The sequence below is a fragment of the Astyanax mexicanus genome, chromosome 24 (genome assembly GCF_023375975.1).
Source record: "Astyanax mexicanus isolate ESR-SI-001 chromosome 24, AstMex3_surface, whole genome shotgun sequence".
In the NCBI taxonomy this organism is placed as follows: Eukaryota; Metazoa; Chordata; class Actinopteri; order Characiformes; family Acestrorhamphidae; genus Astyanax; species Astyanax mexicanus.
Genome location: NC_064431.1, coordinates 29,875,003 through 29,900,802, shown reverse-complemented (window position 1 = coordinate 29,900,802; position 25,800 = coordinate 29,875,003). Strand labels below are relative to the sequence as shown.

Genomic DNA, 25,800 nt, shown 5'->3' with positions numbered 1-25,800 from the left:
TTAAGTATCTGTCAGATAAAAGAACACAAAACAGCTTTATTATATAATTAATGTGTGACTTACCTGATATATCGTATTTGTCACTCCTTGGAGAGCGGGTAGACGGGTCAGATTTTAGAGAATAATCACAGCTCACTTCTCTGCTCTTGGCTGAGTGTAGACGACTGAAAAGATCATTTTTAGAAGCTGTAAAAATACAGCTCAACTTTTCAAAGCCAGACTTCTGAGATTCAGCCTTCAGGAACAGCAGGTCTCCAGTGTAGAGCTGACAGCTAAATTCAGCAATTACTGACCGTGACAGCCGTATTTCACACACAGCTATAAACTCATCACCTTGAAAATCATATTGAACACTTATTGTTGGTTTCTGATCTGCAAAGAAATAAACAACAACATTAAATAACTTCTGCAAACAAGTGAATATAAAATCAATCCAATCACATTTATTCTTAATAATCTGCAATAAAACGCTTCTAACAGCAATGACAAAGACAGCTCTGCCACAAAATCAGTAGGTTGTTCTGAAAGGGGTATAATTATTTTTGCTAATATATAACAGATAACTAGATGTCAAACTCACCAAATAAACCAAAAGCGAAAATTCTAAATAAAAAACTACTACTAAAAGTCCTTTCTTTTTACCTATTGCAAATCATAGGATAACTTTTTATTTATTTATTTATTATTTTTTTGACAGCCCGAAAATTATTCTACCAGAAAATAATCATTGTATTTCTGGCAGCAGGGGTGACAGAAACTTTGTTTCTCTGATTTTTTTCTTGAACATTTTCTTGTAATATAAACAGTGAGCAATAAACTCTGAGAGAGAAATATCCGCAACAGTATTTTTTGTACAATTACTATAAAAATTTAAACTGTGTTTTTTTAGTAAAACATTTATGTATTTTACTGTATATATGTATACAGAATTTTGTTTACATTTCAATAAACAACCTATTTTTATACATTTTTGGTGAATGCCTGGAGAAAGGAAATACAGTTTGTAATGAACATTTTTTAGTGTACACATTACACAGTAACACAGAGCTGCTATAGAGACACAAGCACATATCTTACCCAGAATCACCACAGCAACTGGGGCAGAGTGATCAGAAGGTTTAGGACCTGCTGTTGCTTTCTTACTGTAGAAACAAACTATGTTAACCGGTTCAGGTGAACCAGAGCGTCGTCCCGTCCACAACATCAGTTCAGATCCAGTGAGTGAGAGCTGACAGGATGAGGAGAATTCAAAATTTGTATTTTGACCCTTTGGATAGAAATAACACTGATACTCTTCATTATCAACTCCACAGTCCAGCATTACTGAACCATTCTGTGTGATAACTGCAGGAGACACTGAGAGAAAGGGCTGAGGAACATCTGCAATAGAGAGAGTCACTATTAAACACACTGAATCACAATTTCAGATCTGTTATTTCTGTTCCAATTACATTACAAACTACAACAAATACCTGAAATTAAAACATACCATTAAAAAGCATTACTGGTGTGACTGAACACCAAATTAGCAACACTGTTTAAAACCTGAATCACATTAAAGTAATTAAAGCTCTCAGTCTGCAGATATCTGTCACTGATTAAAGCAGTTTAAAGAATTTAGAGCATAAAGTGATAAAAGAGACTCACTCTGAGGATAAACTCCCAGAATCAGATGGAGAAAGAGCAGAATGATCAGAGCCATTTCTCCACCAACAGCAGATAAAGAGAGAGCATCGAGAAGCTCGACTCTAACAGCTCACAGAGTTACAGGAAAACCACTTAACTCACTTCTGGTTCTGACCATCTCACGCACATTATAGATAAAACCTGACCTCCTTTATGCCCTGTCTAATTTTATTTTATTTGTTTTACCATAAACGTCTATTACTCTATGTACATCATTATTGTAAGTCGCTTTGGACAAAAGCATCTGCCAAATGTAATGTTATGTAATGTAGACAAAGACATACAGTCATTTTATAAACTTACATTTTACAGTAAGATACATGCACTAACCGGTACTGAATATAATTCAGAGGCTTGTGCAGTTCATCAGTTTTGATTGGTAATATTTGATCAGCCTAAAAATGGTTCATAAAAAATGATACTGTAAGATACTTTGGTAATAGAATGAGGACATCAGGGTTAAAGCAGTTCTCGTGTTCTCCACTAGAGGCACTACATTTCCAGAGTTGAAGATTTACAGTCGCAAGAAAAAAGTAGGTGGACCCTTTGGGATTACTTGGATTTCTGCATAAATTGGTCATTAAATGTGTTCTGATCTTCATTTAAGTCACAACAATAGACAAACACAGTGTGCTTAAACTAATGCCACACAAAAATCTATATGTTTGCATGGTTTTAATTGAACACAACATGTTAACATTCACAGTGAGGGTGAAAAAATGTATGTAAACCCCTAGGCTAATTACTTTTTTGTAAGATCTAATTGGAGCCAGGAGTCAGCCAACCTGAAGTCCAATCAGTGTGAGGAGATTGGATGCGTTGGTTAAAGCTGTCCTGCCCTATAAAAACACACACCAGTTTAGAGTTTGCTGTTCTTAAGAAGCATTGCTTGATGTGAATCATGCCTCTGAAGCTCTCAGAAGACCTACGTTCAAGAATTGTTGACTTGCATGAAGCTGGAAAAAGTTACAAAACTATCTCTAAAAGTCTTGATGTTCATGTGTCCACGGTAAGACAGACGGTCTACAAGTGGAGAAAGTTCAGCACTGTTAATGGAGCTACTCTCCCTAGGAGTGGTAAAGTCCTGTAAAGATGACTGCAAGAGCACAGCACAGAATGATCAATGAGGTGAGGAAGAATCCTGGTTTGCAAAACCAGCACCTGGATGTTTCACAGCAGTACTGGCTAAATATACTGTGGACAGATTAAACCAAAATCAAGTTGTTTGGAAGGAACCGGAATATACTGGTACAGTGTAAACAGGCTACAGCCCAGCACTCATACTGATCACTACGGGTCAGTCCGGGACATTTATTTTAGCTCTCAAAATGAAACTATCAGCTTCTCAGAAACATGAAGTGATATGTCTGTGTACAGCACTGTGCTGATGCACAGAATTAAAATACTGTGGTAAAAGCTTATTAAAAGCTTTGCGGGGTGAGACTGTGTTTAAGGCCAAACAGGAGCTCCACTCACAGCTAAAAGTGTATTAAACATGAATAAAACTGATACTGTATGAGTAAAATACAGGGTTTTGTTTTTATTCATTTAATATCCAGTTTGTTTGAACATATAACAAAAATAATAGATAAATAATAAATAAATTAAAATAATACATAAAATAAATGATTTATGAACATGAAAAAAATGAGAAATTTAAAGAAGTACATTGGAATTAATTTATCCCTCTTTAAGTGTGTTTAACCCTCTATATCATGATATTTATATTTGTTGGTAAAAAAAATAAAATATATATATATTGAGAACCTCTTCTTCAACAGATTCTAACTGCATATTGTTGCCCTGAATTAAAAATCACTGTTTTATTAAGTAAATAAAAAAAAACAACCAAAAGCCAAAACAATTTGTAATGGTAAAAAATATTTAAAGGACAGTGTAAAAATACATTTAAATAATAAAAAAGGGGGTTGTTGCCTGAGGGAAACACTGTGCTATAAAGTATATTAAACTTAATTGATTATAATCAATTAATAACAGGATTTATCTGCTCTTTGATAGGCATAAAACATCTGTGAAAAAAACAATAACTTTGTGGCAGAAGGGGGGCTAGAAAATTTAAACTTTTAGATAACCTGTTTTTTGCATATTTTTTGCAGTTTTAAACTTTATTTACAGAGATTTATAGATCTTATTCACATAGAAACTTTGTGTAAAATGGCAGAAATCTAAGAAAGCTTTTTATGTTTGTGATTAGTTTCATCTAAAAACTAATTTTAAAATATAATGTATGTAATCCCCCATACAGAGTTCCACATTTGCGTAAAACATCTATCATTTTCATTTTAATACTACTTTCCAAAGAAAACATATACACAGAAAATGTTCCATACTCTGAAACAGAAAAGCTTGTGTTTTTTTACAGTAGATGCTGTAATGTTTGAATTAATTGATGTAATTATTAAATACACAGCAAAGCTGATTCTGATCTGCAGCAGACTGTAGATTTATAACTCTGCTGGGTCTGTGATGCTGCAGTACATGTGATACAAATCATTATCCTGCAGAAACAGAAAGAAAGACAGTGCAGACCATCATCAGGACAAAGATCAGTGATAAGATCAGATATAAGATACTTCAGTTGCTCAATTAAAAGCAGTAACATTAAAAATACAATATAATAAGGTAAAATAACAAATAAATAATTTGATCTAAAAACAGTGTTTCTGCTTTAATGCACAATTCAGCTGACGTTTGTGTTTCTATATGCTTATACTGATTTTTTTTTTTTGTTTTATCATGATTCTTTTTATACGTTTTAAGTTTTGTTTAAGTGACTTGTGTGCATTAACATTTACAAAAGCAGCAAATTATTTCTTTTATTTCAATAAAAATATTTAATTTTTATGCTTAAAGAAATAAGACTGTGTCACTCAAAACCTCCAAATCTTCTTTTATTGATTATTGGATGTGTTTTGCTGTGTGATCAGGACATGTGAAAGTTAAAAGTGCTCTCTATTACCTGTGTATTATTGGGACGGTTTTCTGCATCATCATTACAGTCTGAAAAACAGAAATACAGACCTGTTACAATATCCAGTCCGTATTTTATTTATTACTCTTAATTATTAATCATTAATTATAAACTCATACGAACAGTGCATCAGCAGACAGTCTAAAGTCTGTCAGATCTGCCACTAGTGTGGAAACTGGGTGTGTTTTAGCGAGTGTGTGCTTCACTGTGGACAGTTTCTATATTTTTTATGCTATTTTTCAGACGTGGAAACAAGTATGGAGGACCACTAATGACATAAGTATGAATAAATAAATGCACATATGAATGTAGAAATAAATAAATGAATAAATAAATACATGTTTAAATAAATAAATAAATATATAAATAAATGCATGTATAAATGTAGAAATAAATAAATGAATAAATAAATACATGTTTAAATAAATATATAAATATATAAATAAATGCACGTATAAATGTAGGAATAAATAAATAAATGTAGGAATAAATAAATGTTTAAATAAATAAATGTTTAAATAAATAAATGTTTAAATAAATGAATCAACATGTAAACAAATAAATAAAAACATGCATAAATAATTATATAGGTAAATCTTTTGATTATTTATTTATTTATTCATTTTTTTTATTTCATTTAATTATTTATTCACTAATTTATTTATATATTTATTTATTTCTACATTTATATGTGCATTTATTTATTTATACTTTTGTCATTTTTGGTCCTCCATAAACAAGTTGCAAACTTCAAGTAACTAATGAGTCCCAAGTTTTAACACCCAAACCTCAAGTTTGATTATGATTAAGTCATCAAATGTAACATAATTTTAATGTTATGTTATTTTATTTTGTATTCTGTTTTTTGTTTTATGCTGAATGGCTGGGAAATGACTTGTTTTACATGATGATTCATAATTTATCATAATAAATTTATAGCAATGCTGCATAATTGACATGTTTATCCACATTTACAGAGCGCAGATCATAACAACATTCGGTATTTAGTGGATTTTGTACATTGAATCTAATATATTATATTATCTTACCTGAGGGCTGAGCAGGGGTGGGCCCTCTGGTAATCAGTGAGTAGGTAAAGTCTGGAAAACGTTTCTAAAAGAGGGGAAACATTAAACAGTAATTGTCATTGTCATCAGAACTAATCTAACATATATAAAATTCTATTTAAATATGTATTATCATAAGCAGTGCCAGATTAACACTTTTTGATGCCCGGGGCTAATTACCAGGATGAGGCTCTTCATTTCATGTTCTGATGCATGACCTCACACAAACACACTGACACATCAGCGACAGCGTACACAGTACCAATCTATGACAGACTACCGTTTAAAGTGGCAGATGACGATGTTTACAGGGAAACATCACGATGGACGATGATATCGTGGGGGGGGTGGGTGTTGATTAGAAATAACTAAAAACTGATTTACTATATTTTACTTATATTTACTATACATTTACTATAGACAAATAAAATATATACGCAAAAAAGGGAAAAATAGGACACTTTAAAAAGATCATTAAAATGGATACATAAAAAAATAAAGAATGTATATCTTATGAAGAAAAAAATAATTTAATCAATAAAATAATAAAAATATTTCAGATGAATAAAACAATAATTAATATAAAATAAAAACTCATTTAAAACACAAAGGCTTTCTTATAGTGCGCAGAATAATAAAAGTTTCAGTTTCAGTTAGTTTCAGTTTCAATTCATTGAAACAGCTCACCAAACCCTCACCCTTTCCTTTATATTTGACATCTTCATTTATTTAACTAAACTGAGTTTTATATTATATTATTATTATTGTAGCCTCGCGCTGCATACCTGTCAAGTTTTAGATTTAAAAATAAGGGATATTTTCCTCTGTACGCTTAAAGCCGTCCCACCAGCCCAACAAAAGTTCAGTATCCCTTACATTTAAGACAGGTTTACAAAAAATCTAAAATAACCACATGTGAACCACTTACACACTACAATTAGATTATCAGAATCTGAAATGTTGTGGACATTCCTACATATGTCATTCTTTTAATACAGCCAAATTAAAAACCCTTTTCTATATATTTAAAAAAAATAAGATTTGATGTCTTTTTTGTAATAAATGCACTCTTTTATATGATATATTTTTATTTATTTAATGGATTTAAAATTTAACAAAAGGTGCACAAATTCTGCAAAATGACTGTTGGTGACCTAAAAATAGTATCATGAGCTTTTACTAAAAGGACATGGACCAGATATATTCCATCAGTAAAAATTAGTTCTAATGGGCCTACACAATAATTTTTAATTCATACTTTCTTTTGATCACTCCACCCCTGATTAGTTCAGTTAATTTCGGTCCTCTCCACATTTCTAGTTAAAATGAGTCACAAGCTGTAATTTTTTTTATTTTAAAAGGTTTAATCTGTGTGTTTTATTTTGGAGACGAGTATTTTTAAGCAGCTATCAGAAAAATCTCCTCACAGTTTACATGATTAGCCTATATCGTTACCTTTCTTTTAGAAAAATCGCTGTATATCCAGATCTGTTTTAACATCAGCTGCTCCGACTAGCTGCCTGAACTCCGCGACGGGGGGCTTCACCACTCTGACTCTCCTTTGCAAGCTGATTGGCTGTTTCTCCTGAAAGGCGGGACTTTCTCCTTGAACCGGCTCTACGATTGGTTAAGAGACACAGAGCGGTCAGTGCCCTGTCTCCTCAATAATATATATTTTTTAATCTTAATATAATACGAGAAATGTTCGGGAAAATACTAATACGGGAGGACGGCGGGAAAGAGAAGTAAAATACGGTAGTTTCCCGGCCAAAACGGGAGACTTGACAGGAAGGTCGCGCTGAATTCAGCTCAGCGCTGCGAAAGAGAGAGAGAGAGAGCGAGAGAGAGAGAGAGAGGGAGCGCAGCGCATCTTTGCTGGTGGTAGCTGCTACAGCAGGCTGACTATTCCACGCTGGTGTTTTCTGTAATAATTCTGTCACTCTTTCCTTTTTTATTGCTTGTAATTTTCGTTTTTTTAATTAATTTTTGTCATTTGACATACGGAGGCCCCCCTAGTGGCGAGGCCGAAGCCCCTGATCATAAGTAACAATAATTATTATGACTAAGAAATATAAGAAAATACAACACACTTACCATGGCTGTCATGTCTCCTGCGAAACATATAAAAAAAACAGATTTTAAATAATTTAAGTGGTTTTAACATTAGTATTTCTTAAATAAAGAACACAAAAGAACACGTACCCCGAGTTCCACCACTTGAACTGACATTATTTCTGTTAGATACAGAACAAAAGGTTAAAATATATCTACATAAATCCAATACACCTGTTTTTTTTATTGAATGTAACTCTATTTCAGTGAAAGACTGAGCAAATGTAAAGCATCTATTTAACCATTAAAATAAATTGTAAACTCTTAAAAATAATTACTCACCTCCCAGTTCGTTGCTTACCTGAAAATAAATTGAATATATTATGAATTTTACTTCTATTAAATGAACAGTTAAATGCAGAAACCAAAGCAAGCTAAAGTGAGCTGAGTGTTTATTTGCTGTGAGTATTAATTTATATCAGCTGATGCACTTACTGTAAAACCCACAAATACAGGTGACCATTACCCCCAGTATAACACCAGCACTGGTCACTGAGAGAACCAGGACCAGCCATTCTCCTAAATAATAAAAGAGAAAAACACTATTTTTTACAGTAATTATGATATAGACTATCTGATAACTATTTTGAACGTATACTATATACTTTTTAAATGTAATTAAATGTAATTGTAATTAAAAATTTGTGTATTTGTGTAATAAAATTTGTGTATTGTATTTTTTATTATTATTGCACATATAATTACATTATTATTAAAATAAGTGTATAATAATAATCATCATCATCATCATTAGTAGTGTTATTAATATTCCAGAAAATATTACATTATTATTATTATTATTATTATTATTTATATCATGTTTTTTTTTTTTACATTTAATTTCTTTTTTTATGATCATTCAGTTTTCGATTTTTTTTCTTCTAATTTTTCCCATTTTCTCCCCAATTTACGCAGCCAATTACCCACACACTCATTAGGACTCCCCCTATCACTAGTGATGCCCCAACACACCAGGAGGGTGAAGACTAGCACATGCTTCCTCCGATACATGTAAGGTCAGACTCTGCCTCTTTTTGAACTGCTGCTGATGCAGCATTGCTGAGTAGCATCACAGCGCTAACGCTCGTAGGAAAGCGCAGCAACTCGGTTCTGATACATCAGCTCACAGATGCCCTGTGCTGTAAACATCACCCGGTAGTGATGTGGGGAGAGAGCGCCATCTACCCACACGGAGGGAGCAGGGCCAATTTTGCTCCCTCTGAGCGCCGGCAGCTTGATGGCAAAACTGCATTAGCGGGGGTTCGAACCTGTGACCTCCCGCTCATAGTGGCAGCGCTTTAGACTGCTGGACCACTCAGCGCCCCTCAGTTTTCGATTTTAATATTCATATCTGTTTATAAGTTGATTAAATGGATTTTTCTTTTGCAGATGTAAAATATTAAACTCTAAAATTGAGCAAAACCGCCTGTAAACATTTAAAAATGTAACCAGCATCTCTGTCTGCTATTAGACTGTGTGAATATATCACAGTGTGTGTAAATAGAGAACAGTGTATACTCACTGTCTGCTGTGGTTTTACTGGGGAGTGTGGGAACAGCGGATGCAGTAGCTGAGAATAGCATTAAACATGCAGTGGTCAGTGAGTATGAAGACCTGAAGAGTCATGTGATCACATTCTTACACACTAGGCAGCATTATGATGCTGTTTATTAACAATTACCTTTGCAGAAATAATGATTTTATGTCTTCTGTATTTTGTGTCAGTATTGCATGGTGAACTGAAAACAAATAATCTATACTGATACTTACATCACAGCAATGATAAAGTATTGAATTCTTATGTTACTCACTAACTGTTGGCTTGGTCGTGGTGATGGAGGAGGTGATGGGGGAGGTGGTAGAGGAGGTGGTAGAGGGAACTAATGAATGCAGAGAGAATTATACAATATTATACACTGAGCTGTTCTAAGAACAGAGTAGACAGAAGAACCAAGAAAAACTTGGTGCTGATACAGACTGAGTAAATACAAATCAATACAAACTGGAAATAACTATAAAACTGAAAAAATTGAGATGAACTTTATAAAACGTATATCAACTGATACTAAACTGATACCAGCTCAATAAAACTGACTGATTTAAACTGATACAAACTCAGTAGAATTGATACAAACTCAGTAGAATTGATACAAACTCAGTAGAATTGATAAAACTGATACAAACTCAGTAGACTTGATACAAACTGATACAAACTAAGTAGAATTGATATAAACTGATACAAACTAAGTAGACTTGATACAAACTGATACAAACTAAGTAGAATTGATATAAACTGATACAAACTCAGTAGAATTGATACAATTTGATTCAAACTCAATAGAATTGATACAAACTGATACAAACTCATTAGAATTGATACAAACTGATACAAACTCAGTAGAATTGATACAATTTGATTCAAACTCAATAGAATTGATACAAACTGATACAAACTCATTAGAATTGATACAAATTCAGTAGAATTGATACAAACTGATACAAACTTAGTAAACCTTATACAAACTGATACAAACTCATGAGAACTAATACAAACTCAGTAAAACATGAACACATTAATATGATCTGAGTTGAACTCTGTAAAACTACACAAATTAGGTATACCTGATACAAACTGAGTGGAATTTAGTGTCAGTATTGCATGACAAAGTAACCTAAACAAATACGTTTTTTACGTCACAGCAATGATGTACTGAAATCTTATGTTACTTACTAGTTGTTGGACTGGTCGTGGTGACGGAGGTGATAGAGGAAACTAAAACACTCAGGTCCATTACTAATAAATGCAGAGAGAATTATACATTATACCACAGTTAGTTCTGACACTGCAGTGTGATTGCTTGAGAGGCGTTTTATGAGTGCCGTTATCAGCTTGTAATGTACTGTACTGTAATTAAAGCTCTCCATGTATTACTTAGCGACATACAGGTAACTTAGCAACGATGCAGCACTTACAAGCCAAACAGCGCAGCTACAAACAGAGGAGCAATGGAACTATTTTATCTCGCGGAGTGTTTATGACCAAACAGTTTTTGGCCTTGGACTGCAGCAGAGCAGTGCCAATATTACACATTATAGCACTCCCTCTCGTGTATTATAGCTTAATCTCCTTTATTTAATGAGAGGACCAGCCTGAGAGGGGTACAGTAAGTGTAATATAGCTCAATATATTTATTTAGACAGTGGCCAGTACACTAAGCAACATACTTTGCAGCAAAGTGTAAATAAGATATTGCTAAACAAACCGCTAACTAGGTAGTATCTTGTCTATAATCGCACAGTCCCACAGCTAACTAGCAAGATAGGTAGCTATAATTTAGCTAACTAAGTTACTATCTCAGATTCTACAGTAGTAATTATCTTCCACACAGTCTGGCTGTATTTATAAATAATTGATCTAGTGTTCGTGTTTGAAGCTCTTTCTGAAATGAACAGAGGAGCTTTATTTATTTATTTAGTTAGTTTAACAAGGTATATCAGGATATCTATCTTAATGTAATATGTTTACAAACCACAGAGCAAACCGTGGTTAAAGTGATGATTTCTACACCGTTTAAGTGATATTACATGGCCACAGTGGTGAGGTAAATGCCCTGTTTTCAGCTGTTTTACACTCACCTACTCGAGAGGAGCAGCGGAGGGGGCTGTGACTCGCGTTGAGCGGCTCTGAGCCGTGAGGCGCTACCTGTCACGTGATCTTCGGTGCGTGATGTGATTGGCTGGTTGTTGGCTCGATTGAAGACTGAATCAATTGCTCATCCTGTGTGTCCCGGATGTTGACAGCGAATTTTGAGCGTTGTATTTTAGCAGTCGAATTTGACAGGTCGAATTTGAGCAACCTGAATTTATTTTAATTGAATTTTTTAAACTTGAATTTTTACTTTTGATTTTTTTTTTACATTAAAATAAAATAAGTGATAATGATACACTGAAAAATTAAAGTGTTTAATTCAGAGGCAAAAAAAATCACATGCAATAATTCAATGTAAAATAATTCAGTGCTAAAAATTCAAGTGCTTTTAAATTTCAAAGTCTGGTGACACTGTTTTACTTCCATAGAGTAGACAGCATGAGACACTTTGATAATATTGTGCAGCAGATTCTCACCTTTAAGGTCAAACAGGTCACTGAGGGGAGAGTGGACGGCTGGCTCAGAGATTAGTGAATAATCACAGCTCACTACTGTGCTCTTCGCTTTCTGTATACGACCAGTAAGAAACGTCTTAGATGCTGGAAAACTACAAATCAGTGAGCCAGATTCCCTCTTCTGAGACTTTTTCCACAATAAACTCTCATCTCCAATGTAGAAATTACATCTACTATCAGCACTGAGAGACTGATGCAGCCATATTTCACACTCCAGAGTGAATTCATTTCTCTGTTTATTGTGATTGATGGTCAGTTTTGGTTTGTTATCTGCAGAGAGATCAGAGAAACAGTGACGTTCATTTAGGATTTAAGTGATGATGATAGTTTACACTTGTCAAAATAATAGCTGCACCCAGAAGGAATCAATCAACAGGAATGAAGTGGGATGTTGCGCCGGAGAGAAAAGTTTTTTCAGTGCCTCTATCTCTTCTAAATGCAAACTCAAGTAATTATTCCAACAGGACAATGCTTGTCCACATACTACTGCCGCCTCAGGAGCCTTGAAGACACAGATACTGTACCATAGCCAGACACATCATCAGAACTATCCCCAAATAAAAATGTGTGAGTTTCTTTTAGAAGTTAAAATTTTTCAGGAACTGTGAGAATATTCGAGCTAAATGTGATGGATTATAACAGGACTCCATTAAGAACCTCTACAACTCCATGCTAAGACATCTGTTACAAATGAGTTACAAATTTGTTACACACTACTTCTGCATGTATGGACCAATCAGTATAACCAAGAGTTGCTTCTCATATCAGGCGATAAGTATATAGTTTGTTATTAGCAGTGAAAGAACAGTACAGTGACCTACCCAGTATCTTCACTGTTGCTGGGAGAGAGTTTGGAGACATCAGCATTTTAGTGGATGTTTTCACAGGATGGTTGCAAATAATGTTAATCGGTTTAAGTGAGCTAGAACTGCGTCCGGCCCACGTGATCAGATCAAACAGAGTGAGTGAGAGCTGACAGGAAGAAGATCTGATCTTTTTCTTCTGTTCCTCTGGATAGAAATCACACTGAGGCACTGATGGATATTGAGGCGTACAGTTCAGATGAACTGAACCTCTACCAGCAGGAGTCACCCGGAGCTGAGGAGCATCTGCAACATACAGATATACCATTAAAAGGATACGTACTAGGGATTATCCATTTACTTTCCAAATCCAGGAAAACAGAACAGTTAATCACTTTACTACATTTTCACCCTCCAATAATTCTATTAACTACAGCTTTTGAAGATCTCTTGAAAAACGTATCCCTTAATTGTTAATGATGTTTTTTTGTTGGTTTAAATGGTTCTTTAGTAATGAAATCCTCTCAAATATGGTTCTTAGTCTGTAAAATCGTACATTTCTTATGTTTATTGTGACACTTTCCAACTCAAGATCAGTACTGTTTCAATTTAAAAGAAAATTTTAGAGGTTATGTCAGGACTGCTGCTTTTAATATACATTTTACAAATTATTCTGTATATTCCATAAATAAAAAATTTCAAAAGTATTGTTGTAATGGGGTGGGAGCAGTAGCTCTCCAGCCCAGAAGGTTTTAGAACCCAAGTGCAGAGCAGTGGATCTCAAAGCAGGTAAACCCAAGAAAAAAGGAAAATAATAATAATAATAATAATAATAATATATGAAAAGGTGAGCACACCGCGTGCCTCGCGGGCTGCCACACACACACACACACACACACACACACATACACACAAACAAAGACTCAGAGAAGGAGAGGAGAGCGGTGGAGCACACAGCTCGACACAGCCACACCAAACTCGAGAGGGAAAAACGGCACTTGCCGTGGATAGGAAAGAAGGGAAATGAGAGCCGGAGCTCAGAGAAAAATCGGGCATAGATTCGCTCTCACGAGCTTCAAAGATCCAGCGCCGAGTGGCTGGTTGGCTCTGCTTTTAAGGTGTTCATAGCAGGTGTTGGTAATTAGCCAATTAACCCTCGGCGCTGGCCTGGCACGCCCTCCGATGCCCCGGAGGACGCCTCAGTCGTCCACCAGCCCTTACAATTGTATAGAACCCCTTTTTGTTGTGGTTGTTTAAAAGAAAATATCGGTAATGTCATTTTGATCTTATTTCGATTATCAATAAGAGATCTAAGAAGTCTAGTCATGAGTCAAGTCTGAGATCAGTAACTTACCCAGGACGATCACAGCAGCTGAAGGAGAGTGAGGAGAGCGTTTAGTTTCTCCTGTTGCTTTCTTACTGTAGTAGCAAATAATGTAAACTGGTTCAGGTGAATCAGAGCGTCGTCCCGTCCACTCGATCAGTTCAGATCCAGTGAGTGAGAGATCACAGAATGGAGAGAGTTTAGCTTTTTCCTCCTGACCCTCTGGATAGAAATAACACTGATCTACATCATCAGGAGCTCTACAGGCCAGCTTTACTGATTCTCTCTGTGTGATAACTGCAGGAGACACCGACAGCTCAGGCGGAGGAAGATCTGCAACATTCAGAAATACAAGTTCATTACATAGTGTAGACTGAGCAAAGCAGTGGACATAACCTTTATCTATTCACTTTAAAGATTTAAATGTATTTGTATTATTAATCAATTGACTAAAAGCACAGGTCAAATGTTAATGTAATTCGCAGATTTATTTTAAACTAGGCGTGGGAATCACAGGGCATCTCACGATAACAATGATATCACGATAAAGCAGTATGTACCACTAGGGGTGGGCAATATTATATCGTATACAATATATCGTGACACAGAAATATCATGATATTACAAATCCATATCGTGATAATAGGGATGTTTTGTCTTAAAGCTTCACAGTAAATAATGGACTACTTTTAAGTGTATTTATTGTATAATTGTTTTAGTTTGCAGTTTATATGCATGAAAATATTCTGCAATATTTTTGCTGCATTATATTATTTTATGCTATATTATTTATTTTGCCACATGATGATTCTACTGTTATACTATTATACTATATTCCTAAAATTAATGAATTATTTTTCTATTATCCTATATCGTTATCGCAAAAATACCCTGAAATATTGTGATATTATTTTAGAGCCATATCGCCCACCCCTATGTACGACCATATAATACCCTGCTGTGAACAAACGCTGTGTCTGCTGCTTCATGCTGTTTACATGCTGAGCACGGTATGTGCTGCATTCACTGCTCACAGCTGCGCAACTCTGTTTACCGCGTCTATGCTGCACTTCCCATTGAAAACCTTGTGTTTAAAAAGACAAATTGAAATTGAAATGAAAACTGTGTGAAACCAAACCAAACAGAGGGAGAAATGCTCCAAATAAACAAATTCACCAACTGATCTACAGGTGTGAAAACGGTCCTTTTTTACTCAGCTAATTAAGTTCTAATAAAAAAAAAATACATCTTAACCAAGCTGAGATGTTTACAGTAATGTAAAAAAAAAAAAATCCTCTATCCCAATTTATGATGCATTCTTTAATCCAGCACCCCACATTGACTTTATCTCCCTGCAAACATAGTTACAAACAGAGGTGGAAAGTAATGAATTACATTTACTCAAGTTACTGTAATTGAGTAGATTTTATGAGTAATTTGTCATTTTTAAAGTAGTTTTTAAAATAGGTCATTTTATTTTTACTCAAGTGCATTTTGACACAAGTCATTTACTTTGCTACATTGGAAAACTCCCCATTACTGAGTAACAAATAAAATGCTGGGGGGAAAAAAAAATTGTCTGAGGCAGTAACGTCCTCATGCAATACAAAATGTGCCCTGCCGGACAGAGCTGTCAGCTTTCAAAACTTCCACATCAAACCTGAGAAAGTGTGTAGTGTAAGTATTTTTATCATTAAACAATCTGCTTAAATGTTAAAAAAACATGTAAATAGCAGTTAAAGCACAGCAATGGCAAGTTAAAAAATAATAATGAACTGTAAAACTATAAAAATACAGTTTATAGTCACCTATATGACCAAAACCTTTTCATAGTAAAGAAAAAAAATGGATCATAGAAACCTATGTCTCTTGTTTTATGTGCTGGTCTGAACAAATACTGCCTGAAAGATCCAAATTATTATGTGGAATAATAGTTCATTAAAAATTTATAATTTAATTTATGATTTGTTTTTACTTTTTTTACATCAAATAAATAAAAGTAACTATGTAACTTTTACTCAAAGTACATTTTAAATTAAGTACTTTTTACTTTTACTTGAGTAGAATTTTAGCAAAGTAAAGGTATTTTTACTTAATTACAATTTTTCAGTTCTTTTTCCACCTCAGGTTACAAGTATATACTAGTATTTTAATTGACACCACTTATATAAATATAATTGCATTTTACATTTTCTTACATTCATTCTTTTATTTATATTTAAATATCCACTATAAAAACTAGTGACTAAAGAAGAACAAATGTGATTAATTACAGTTAATCACAGAATATTGTCGCGATTAATTCTTTAATAGATTGACAAAACTGTACTTTGTTATAGAAACTGCAACAGCTGGCCACAACAAAAACAGCCTTGATACAGACCTGAGCCACGGCAGCATGACTATATCTGATAAAAGTCTGCCTACAGAAGTCAGATGTGCAACAGACAATCGACCCAAACCCTAAATAAATTAACATCTTCATTATCCTTCCACGGAGATAATAACATAAAATTTTCTAATTGTTTAAGGAGGAATTGATTCAATTGCAAAAACAAATGGAGATCTTACACATACATTACTTATTGTGAACCAAAAATTCTTATAACGTGGAACAATGCAAAGTGAAAGTTTACTTTCCCTGTTTAAGTAAAATATAACAATTAAAATGTTATTTAAGAATTAATTTAAACATTTCTGATCATTTGGAAGGTTTATTGGACTTCACAGATCATATCTACCTAAAGCTCGCTAACTGCAGAGGCAGTTAACAAACCATAAACACAGGTTTTATCACGGTCATTATCAGAAATAGGGTGCAAATTTGAACATTTACCCTGAATTAGGCAGAATTAGAAGGTTTATTCTTCATTTTACTTCATAATGCTTTTAATATTTCAAATATTTCAAATATATAAGCCTTTACTAGCTTTTTAAGGGTTTTCAGACTATCAGACCAGTGTAATATATGTACGTTTCACAGTGAATAAAGTGTTATTCACTGTGAAACGTACATATATTACACTATTAATGTAAAAATAAAGTTACAGTAAACAGTAAAGCAGAATTTAAAGCATAAAGTGATAAAAGAAACTCACACTGAGAATGAACCTCCAGAATCAGATGGAGAAAGAGCAGAATGATCAGAGCCATTTCTCCACCAACAGCAGATAAAGAGAGAGCATCGAGACGCTCGACTCTAACAGCTCACAGAGCTACAGGAAAACCACTTCTGCTCTTCTGTGGGTTTTCAGCTGAAAATGAATACAGCCTCTGTCCACTTTTTATTGTTGTGGTCCCTTATACAAACATGACTAATGAAACACCAATACAGAAGGATTAGACAGAAGCGTTTGCCAAAACATTCGTACCAAGAAGTATTCATACCAACTTCTTTATAAGTTATGTAGAACTTTAAGTTAAGTTAACTTAAAGGACAACTCCGGTGTAAAATTGACTTTTGTTGTAGTAAAACATGATAAAAAGTTCTTACTTTTGATGAACATCACACCTCTGTTCTCCTACAGCGTTCAGAGATCCAGAAATTTTAATAGTTTGTCTAAACACCCTTCAGACTGGGAAACGCGGGGCATAATTTGCTGAAGCTAGCGTTATGGGATGTAAACAGTGGTTTGTAATAAGCTTCTTGTGCACTTTTTAAGTTATTAATGCCTTGTTTTAAATGTCAGGGCCCTCTTTAGATTCTAGCAAGGAGGTGTGGAGCTACTTTGAGCTGGATAACGGTGGAAAAAGTGATTAATCAGAGCAAATTATTTCACGTGTCCCCCAGTCTGAAGGGTGTTTTGGACAAACTGTTAAAATTTCTGGATCTCAGAACGCTGTGGGAGAACGGAGGTGTGTTATTTATCAAAGATAATAAATTTTATCATGTTTTACTACAACAAAATTCCATTTTACACCAGAGTTCTCCTTTAACCTAAAAGTTATTATTCTGGACCACTCATAACTCTCTAAGACTTTAATGTGCAGTTCCACCTAAAACACAACAGGTGGCGCCAAAGTTCCTTTAATAAATTCAGAGACCGCTGATTCTGAGAAAGGTAATATTACCTTTAAATAAAAAAATACATATAAATAACACAGAACCATTACAGCTTTCACATTTTATACTATACTTTTTGGAAGATATTTTTATTTCTGTTTTGTTTCTTTTTATTTCAAATAATCAATTTGTTCCTTATCAAGATTCCAGAAATGTATTGTAATTGTAACTCTTTCCAACCACAGCTTTTAAACCTTCTATTTCAACCGCACTACCCCCATTCTACATTACACCCACACACTAAAGACTGTACTTTTATACTTTTATTTTATTGTATTTATATGTATATTTATATTTGATCTTTTTGTAACTTTGTGTACTATACATACCTGCTGCTGGATGTCTAGAATTTCCCCTCGGGGATCAATAAAGTATCTATCTATCTGTTTCTATCTATCTATCTACTCAGAATAAAACTCTCACCCTCTCTTCATAAAATTCTGAAGTCTGGTGGATTCAGCACCTTCCTCAGAGTCTTCATGCCTGATGTTAGAAGTCCTTAAAGGTCCTAATTTTAGATTAGTAAACTGAGTTAGCACTAACAGCCCAGGCCTCACAGCGCAGGCGACAAACACACAACCGTCTGACTGATCCTGAGTCGAGTCACGAGCTGCTGCATAAATGTGTTTTTATAAAGTGAGAAAAGAGGACAGAGGCCTGATTCTACATTCCTCTGATCCTCCCCTCTCTCCTCCACCGGCTGGAGCTCTTACACTCGTCCTGCAAGTGCAGGAGCACAGGCTGGGGCCTGAGCAGCGCTGGGGGATTATGGGGTCTGTCTGGACTCAGAGCTTCAGAGAGGAGCTGACTGTGAGGAAACTGAAGTTCTCTCTGACCAGACCTGAACTACTGCTGCAGCCACAGGTACCAAAACCAGCGGTGTGGGTAATTACTGATAGATAGATAGATAGATAGATAGATAGATAGATAGATAGATAGATAGATAGATAGATAGATAGATAGATAGATAGATAGATAGATAGATAGATAGATAGATAGATAGATAGATAGATAGATAGATAGATGTGGATGAATGGCTAAATAGATGCAAGGATAGATAAAAGTAAGAAAGGACAGATTGAATATATACTGATAGAGGGATGAACCTATGGAGATACAGATGGATTGATGAATGGAAGGAAGGAAGGACAGATATATAGAAAGAGAATTAGACACAGAAGCCAGACAGACAAAAACACAGACTGATGAATGTATACAGATGAACTGGGAATTAGCAGATATAAATGGCATACACTGACGGATAGATTGAGGCACAGATAGATAGATAGACAGATAGATAGATAGATAGATAGATAGATAGATAGATAGATAGATAGATAGATAGATAAATAATCGCAAAGATAGACAGACAACCAGACAGATAGATATAACAGTGAACTGCACAGATATGGAAGACTACATGGATGCACGAACAAGATAGACACATAGATTTTATTCATTTTATTATTTTAATTATTATTGTACTATTCAGATTTTATCACTGATTTTACTTTCAGTGGAGCATCTCTCCGCGGGTCTGGTTCCTGTACCGGCTCTTCATGCTGCTCTACACGTTCTCCTGGTGTTTATACTCAGCTCTGCTGTTCTCCACACCCAAATGGCTCCTGTTCCTCAGCCACATCGTCTACTGCATTATGGGAATTTATTACCTGCTGGCCTTCTGTAATCTGGTCTGGGCTGCAGTCCAGGTCAGGAGGTTCTACAGAAGCCAGAGCACTGCAAGTGAGGAGGGTGAGTCTGCAGGGCCACTTTACAAACAATGAAACTGAAACACCTGGTTTTAGAGCACAATAATTGATTGTGGTGACGGACAGTTCTGGAGGAAACAGGAGAGTTGAGGTGCACATTAAATTCTGCCGTGATTTGATCAGCCGTGGTTTTATGTTTTTTGGATACAATCCGGGTTAGCACCCGAACATCCCTTTCAGACAGCTTCCTCTCACAGCGTCCACAGTTAATCCTGTTGGATGTGGTTGGTTCTTCTTGGTGGTATGCTGACATTACCCTGGATACCGTGGCTCTTGATGCATCACAAAGACTTGCTGTCTTGGTCACAGATGCTCCAGCAAGACGTGCACCAACAATTTGTCCTCTTTTGAACTCTGGTATGTCACACATAATGTTGTGTGCATTGCAGTATTTAGAGCAGAACTGTGCTCTTACCCTGCTAATTGAACCTTCACACTCTGCTCTTACTGGTGCAATGTGCAGTTAATGAAAATTGGCCACCAGGCTGCTCCAATTTAGCCATGAAACCTCCCACACTAAAATGATGACAGGTGTTTCAGTTTCATTGTCCAACCCCTGTATATTAAAAAAGTAAAAAGGTTTTATGTTTAGGGTTTTTGTAGCAGTACTAAAATTGTGTTTTCTTCCTTTATACCAGTGGGCAGCAGTGGGTACGTAGTCAGGGGAGGATCCGTGGGCCCGTTTCCTTTGCCGCCTCTTCTCTCAGCTGCTTTGAGACTGCAGTGGTGCCTCCATAACCTGGTGGGCAGTTTCTCCGTCACTGTGAGCCTCCTGTACTGGATGTTGGTGTACCCCATAGAGAAGCACCCTCTATCCGCCTTCAACATCAACATGCACGTAGGAAACTCCATCCAGACCCTTCTGGACCTGGTTCTTTCCTCCACGCCCGTCCACCTCGCCCACTACGTCCACCTGTTCCTGGGAGCTTGCTTGTACATAGCCTTCACCCTGCTCTACTGGTTCTCTGGTGGCACCAACCTCAGCAACAAACCCTACATTTATAAGGTGCTGGATTACGGAGGGTGCCCCCTAGTGGCGGCCTTCAGTGTGCTTGGGGTTGTCTGCGTTTGCTTGCCAATTAGCCACTTTCTTGTTTGGAACGTATGTTACCTGAGGAGGTCTGTGGCCACGGGGGCTAGAGGGGGCTCTCTGGGGCTCTGCAGAGAAAGATGGTGGTGGAAAGTGGGTGGAGCTACAGGTGGAGTTGTGTCTCTCACAGGTATCCCTGCATCTATCTTCACACCTGCTTACTCTGGTACCTCGCAGCCTTTATTAGCCTCCAGGAACGGCCTTCAGGGGGCGATGTCTGTCTACCTCTGATGAACAGTGACTAAATTCTGACCACAGAAGGAAAGCAATGTGTAGCAAAATAAAACATAATTTTTTTAAAGGGCTCATATCATGAGAAATTATGAAATTTAAGAGAGTTTGATTTACAGTGTAAACATGGTACGATAAATTAAGTTGTAAAGTAATTAGGGTTGCATTGAAATGTAAATTTAGGCAGAAATAAAAACGAACAAAATGTAATATTTTGCGGCATTTTTTTGCTGCTTTTTCCACTAAAACAACATCTGCACACAGCACGTTACTAATCCTTGTGCAGTAGCTGTTGTGAATTTGTTGGTAAAAGATTGATTTAGCATATCTTGTGCAGTGCTCCATAGGGTCTTATGGGATAATTGTGAATTGATATAAATTTTTTTTAAACTATAATCACTTAGTGATTTTCCTGCTCACAAAATAATTTGGAAAATGTGCAGCAGGCAGGAGAGAGGAGTGAAACAAAACCTTTTTTGGGACAGTCACATGGCTTTTTCGTCTTGATACAGACTTTTAAAATGTAGCAAAACACTGTATTTTAAATGAATTTCAGGTTTGACAGCACTATCAGTCAGGTAGTTTATCTTGTTTCTTGTTAGTATCTGCTTGTGTTTGTTTTCTGTGTTTGGCTTTGTTTTCACTTTATTTTCTATTAAATGTATTAATTGACAGAACTGTCATATTTAAGCACTTGGCTGTCATCATTTTATTGTTAAAATTATTTGAAAGTTTTGGAAAAACCCACAACATTTTAAAGAACAGGTTTATTTTGTTTACTTCTTTTTTATATGCCTTTTATTTAAAAGAGCAACAAAAGAATAACAAAAGAAAAATAAAAGAATAACTCGCTTCCTTCCAGCAGTAAGCTTCTGCCCATCCACAGGCTTCTTTCTGCCCATTCACAGGCTTCTGCCCACTCACAGGCTTCTGCCCATTCACAGACTTCTGCCCAGCCCCAGGCTTATGCCCATCCACAGGCTTCTACACGTCCACAGGCTTCTGCCCATGCAAAAGCTTTTTTCTGCCCATTCACAGACTTCTGCCCATCCACAGGCTTTTGCCCATTTACAGACTTCTTTCTGCCTATTCACATGCTTCTGTCCATCCTCAGGCTTCTGCCCATCCACAGGCTTTTGCACATTCACAGGCTTCTGCCCATCCAAAGGCTTCTGCCCATCCACAGGCTTTTGCCCATTTACAGACTTCTTTCTGCCTATTCACATGCTTCTGTCCATTCACAGGCTTCTGCCCATCCACAGGCTTTTGCACATTCACAGGCTTCTGCCCATCCAAAGGCTTCTGCCCACTCACAGGCTTCTGCCAATCCACAGACTTTTTTTGCCTATTCACAGACTTCTTTTTCCCTATCCACAGGCTTCTTTCTGCCTATCCACAGACTTCTGCCCAGCCACAGGTTTTTGCCCATCCACTTATTTCTTTCAACCTATCTACAGGTTTTTGCCCATCCACAGACTTATTTCTGCCTATTCACAGGCTTCTGCCCATCTTTTACACTTTTATTAGATTTTATTTAGATAGTATATTTCTTGTTTTGTCTAATGAACTTCATTTACTTTACTAATGTACATACATTTCTGCAGTGTGGGACCATGACTTCTTAATGTGTGGGAATAAGATAATTAAGTTGTGGCCACTAAGGTGTGGAAAAATGTATTTTTTTTCCATAGCTAAGAAAGCAAGCAGCCTATTGAGCCTCTAAGGTGACATCCTGTATAAAAAATATAACTTTTGCTGTTATTAAGGCATGGGAACAAGATCCTAATGTTACATTCTGTTTATTTATGCAGGATGTTACCTTAGAGGTTCCGTAGAATAATAGTGAGAATAATAGTGTTGCATTTGGTGATTATCTTTGAAAATTTATCACAAGCCTGCAGAGGTTACATTTAGAAACTCTGAATGCTCAAAATCTTATTTACTGTAAATATAGTTTTATAGTTATGAAGAGTGGGTGATAGTGGGAAATATATACCAAATTCTCACTGCCAGCAGGGGGCGCCATGAACAGGCTTTTTAAGCATGTGGTTGGTTTTTAAAGGCTGGGGAGAGTTCCACAGTGCAGTGCAACTTCTGTAGCATTTTAATAAATTATATTATTCTCTTGTTTCAAATTATGGTGAATTCAGTGCAATTAAGGGCTATATAAATGGCAATGTGGATGGTAACAGGATCGCATATAATTGTGCTTTTCCTAACATAATAGCACATATATTATATTATATTATATTATATTATATTATATTATATTATATTATATTATATTATATTATATTACATTATATTATAATATATTATATTATATGTAACCACTACCCAGTTAATGCACATGGAGGCAGGATAGGTTTGTATCAGGTGAAAATGAGCAGCATTTCAGTGGTTAAATGTACAAATACGATAATAATAAAAAAAACGAGCCTCACTCTTCACTTTATAAATTAGAAATATAAGTCTAAATAAGCCACACTGTATTTTTATGTAAAAAAGCAAATAAGAAAAAAGAAAGATTAACTGGGAAATTTATATATATAAAATATATAAAATATATATATGTATATAGCTTATATATGGCATTTCGAGCCGCACAAATTGTACTTTTCCCGATTTTACAATAGCAAAGACACACTGACACACCTTAAATGAAGCTGCACAATATGTGTTTGATGACTCTCCTATAGATCGCTAAAATAGGGCACTACTGTTTTAAAATAATCTCAATCTAATGTAAATGGAACAAAGTATATCATATACATAGCAGTAATCAAACTTTGACTCTTAACTGACTCATATTTCTGAGGATTAAGTAATGCATGGTTCGGATGGCGGTAATTTTATTTATGGCTATATGGGTAAATATGTTGTATGTAGATATGGTTTATGTTTGGGTAAATATTGGTAATATAGCAGGGATTACAGAATTCTGCACGCTTTCAGTGATCTATTAGAGAATGTGTTGAAAGTGAGAGTCGCTGCATCTTCTTGTGCTCCTGCTTTAGTGTAGCTCAGATCTGGCTGCTGGCTTTCATCTCCTCGCTGTCAGACGCTGCTGTCTTTAAAGAAGGCGGTTTCATGCCCTCGATTAGGCTGATCACACGCTGGTGTTTGTTTCAGGTCCTGTAATCTCAGAGCAGAATAAAGCTGTGTCTCGCTCCTTTCAGGACTGGTTATGTAAGCTGCTCTGGAAACGGGAACACATGGAAATGAGTGATGATGCAATGAGGCCTGCTTTCTTTGACACTTTGGATGACGTTCGCAAGCGAGCGCTGTCTGATGTTGAAGCGAAGTGACAGCAGTAGGCATATTTGCATGTCTCCACCCCCTTACTACTAATGTGGCCATCAGAAAGACCTCCTTTTGTTAATTTAGCTAAATTAGCTAAAGGAAACTTAGCATAGTGCTAACTGCATGTCTGAATCTTCTCATATTGTGGTTTTGATGCTGTGACTCTGTGACTGTTATATACACTCCCATCCAAAAGCATTGAATAATTGAGGCCAAAAACATTGAAAACATTTGGTTTTGACAAAATATCAACATTTCAGCTTCTATTACTAGATATTTACACCTAAATATAATATACAGTTTAGAAGATAGCACCTTCTGTCAGATTCTGTCAATTTTTCTTTCTATGCATTGATTATTGAAACACTCAGTTTCAGATTTGAATTATTTTACCCATGCATTTATAGCGTAAGTGTAACCAATGTGAAAACCAGTACAAATAGTTTTGAATGTCCTGAAGAAGAAAGTCGTCACTGGTGTACTAAGTAACAGATGTCAAACAGGTAGACCAAAAAAATATATATATCAGTGGGAAAAAATAGGAGACCACTTAAAAAGTATGGGTTTCTTTGGTTTTACCAAATTGAAAACCTCTGGAATATAATATATAAGAAGAAGGTGGATGATCACAAGCCATCAAACCAAACTGAACAGCTTGAAATATTGCACCAGGAGTAAAGGCATAAAGTTACCCAAAAGCAGTGTGTAAGACTGGTGGAGGACAACATGATGCCAAAATGCATGAAAACTGTGATTAAAAACCAGGGTTATTTCACCAAATATTGATTACTGGACTCTTAAAACTTTATGAAAATGAACTTGTTTTCTTTGCATTATTTGAGGTCTGAAAGCTCTGCATCTTTTTTTGTTATTTCAGCCATTTCTCATTTTCTGCAAATAAATGCTCTAAATGTTGGTAGTTTATAGAATAAAACAACAATGTTCATTTTACTCAAACATAAACCTTTAAATAGCTAAATCAGAGAAACTGATTCAGAAAGTGAAGCTGTCTCTTAATGTACCGTAAACATGAATTAAAGTCTAGAAAAGTCTGGTTTAAAGACGACTGTTACTACTGAAACACCTGGACTACATCTACATTGAGCTGCAGTTACACTCATAGTTTCTGCAGTAACTGCTCTTGCTAGTTCTTTTAGCAATTAAACACGGTCTGTGCTGACTTTTAATATGCACAA

At 35.6% G+C, this 25,800-nt stretch overlaps 1 protein-coding gene and 1 long non-coding RNA gene across 2 annotated transcripts; both read right to left on the bottom strand.

Annotated features, from left to right (window-relative positions):
• On the bottom strand, positions 1 to 1,702 carry LOC125787586 (uncharacterized). Its single transcript, XM_049472005.1, has 4 exons — positions 1,648 to 1,702; positions 1,078 to 1,380; positions 64 to 372; positions 1 to 8 (listed from the first exon to the last, which is right to left on the bottom strand). The coding sequence occupies exons 1-4, from the start codon at positions 1,700 to 1,702 to the stop codon at positions 1 to 3; spliced, it is 675 nt and encodes a 224-aa protein (XP_049327962.1).
• A 1,879-nt stretch (positions 1,703 to 3,581) lies between these two features.
• Positions 3,582 to 7,857, bottom strand: LOC111189906 (uncharacterized). Its single transcript, XR_002648927.2, has 4 exons — positions 7,840 to 7,857; positions 5,728 to 5,791; positions 4,667 to 4,707; positions 3,582 to 4,205 (listed from the first exon to the last, which is right to left on the bottom strand). It is a non-coding gene; the product is annotated as an uncharacterized LOC111189906 (long non-coding RNA).
• Between the last annotated feature and the right edge of the window lie 17,943 nt (positions 7,858 to 25,800).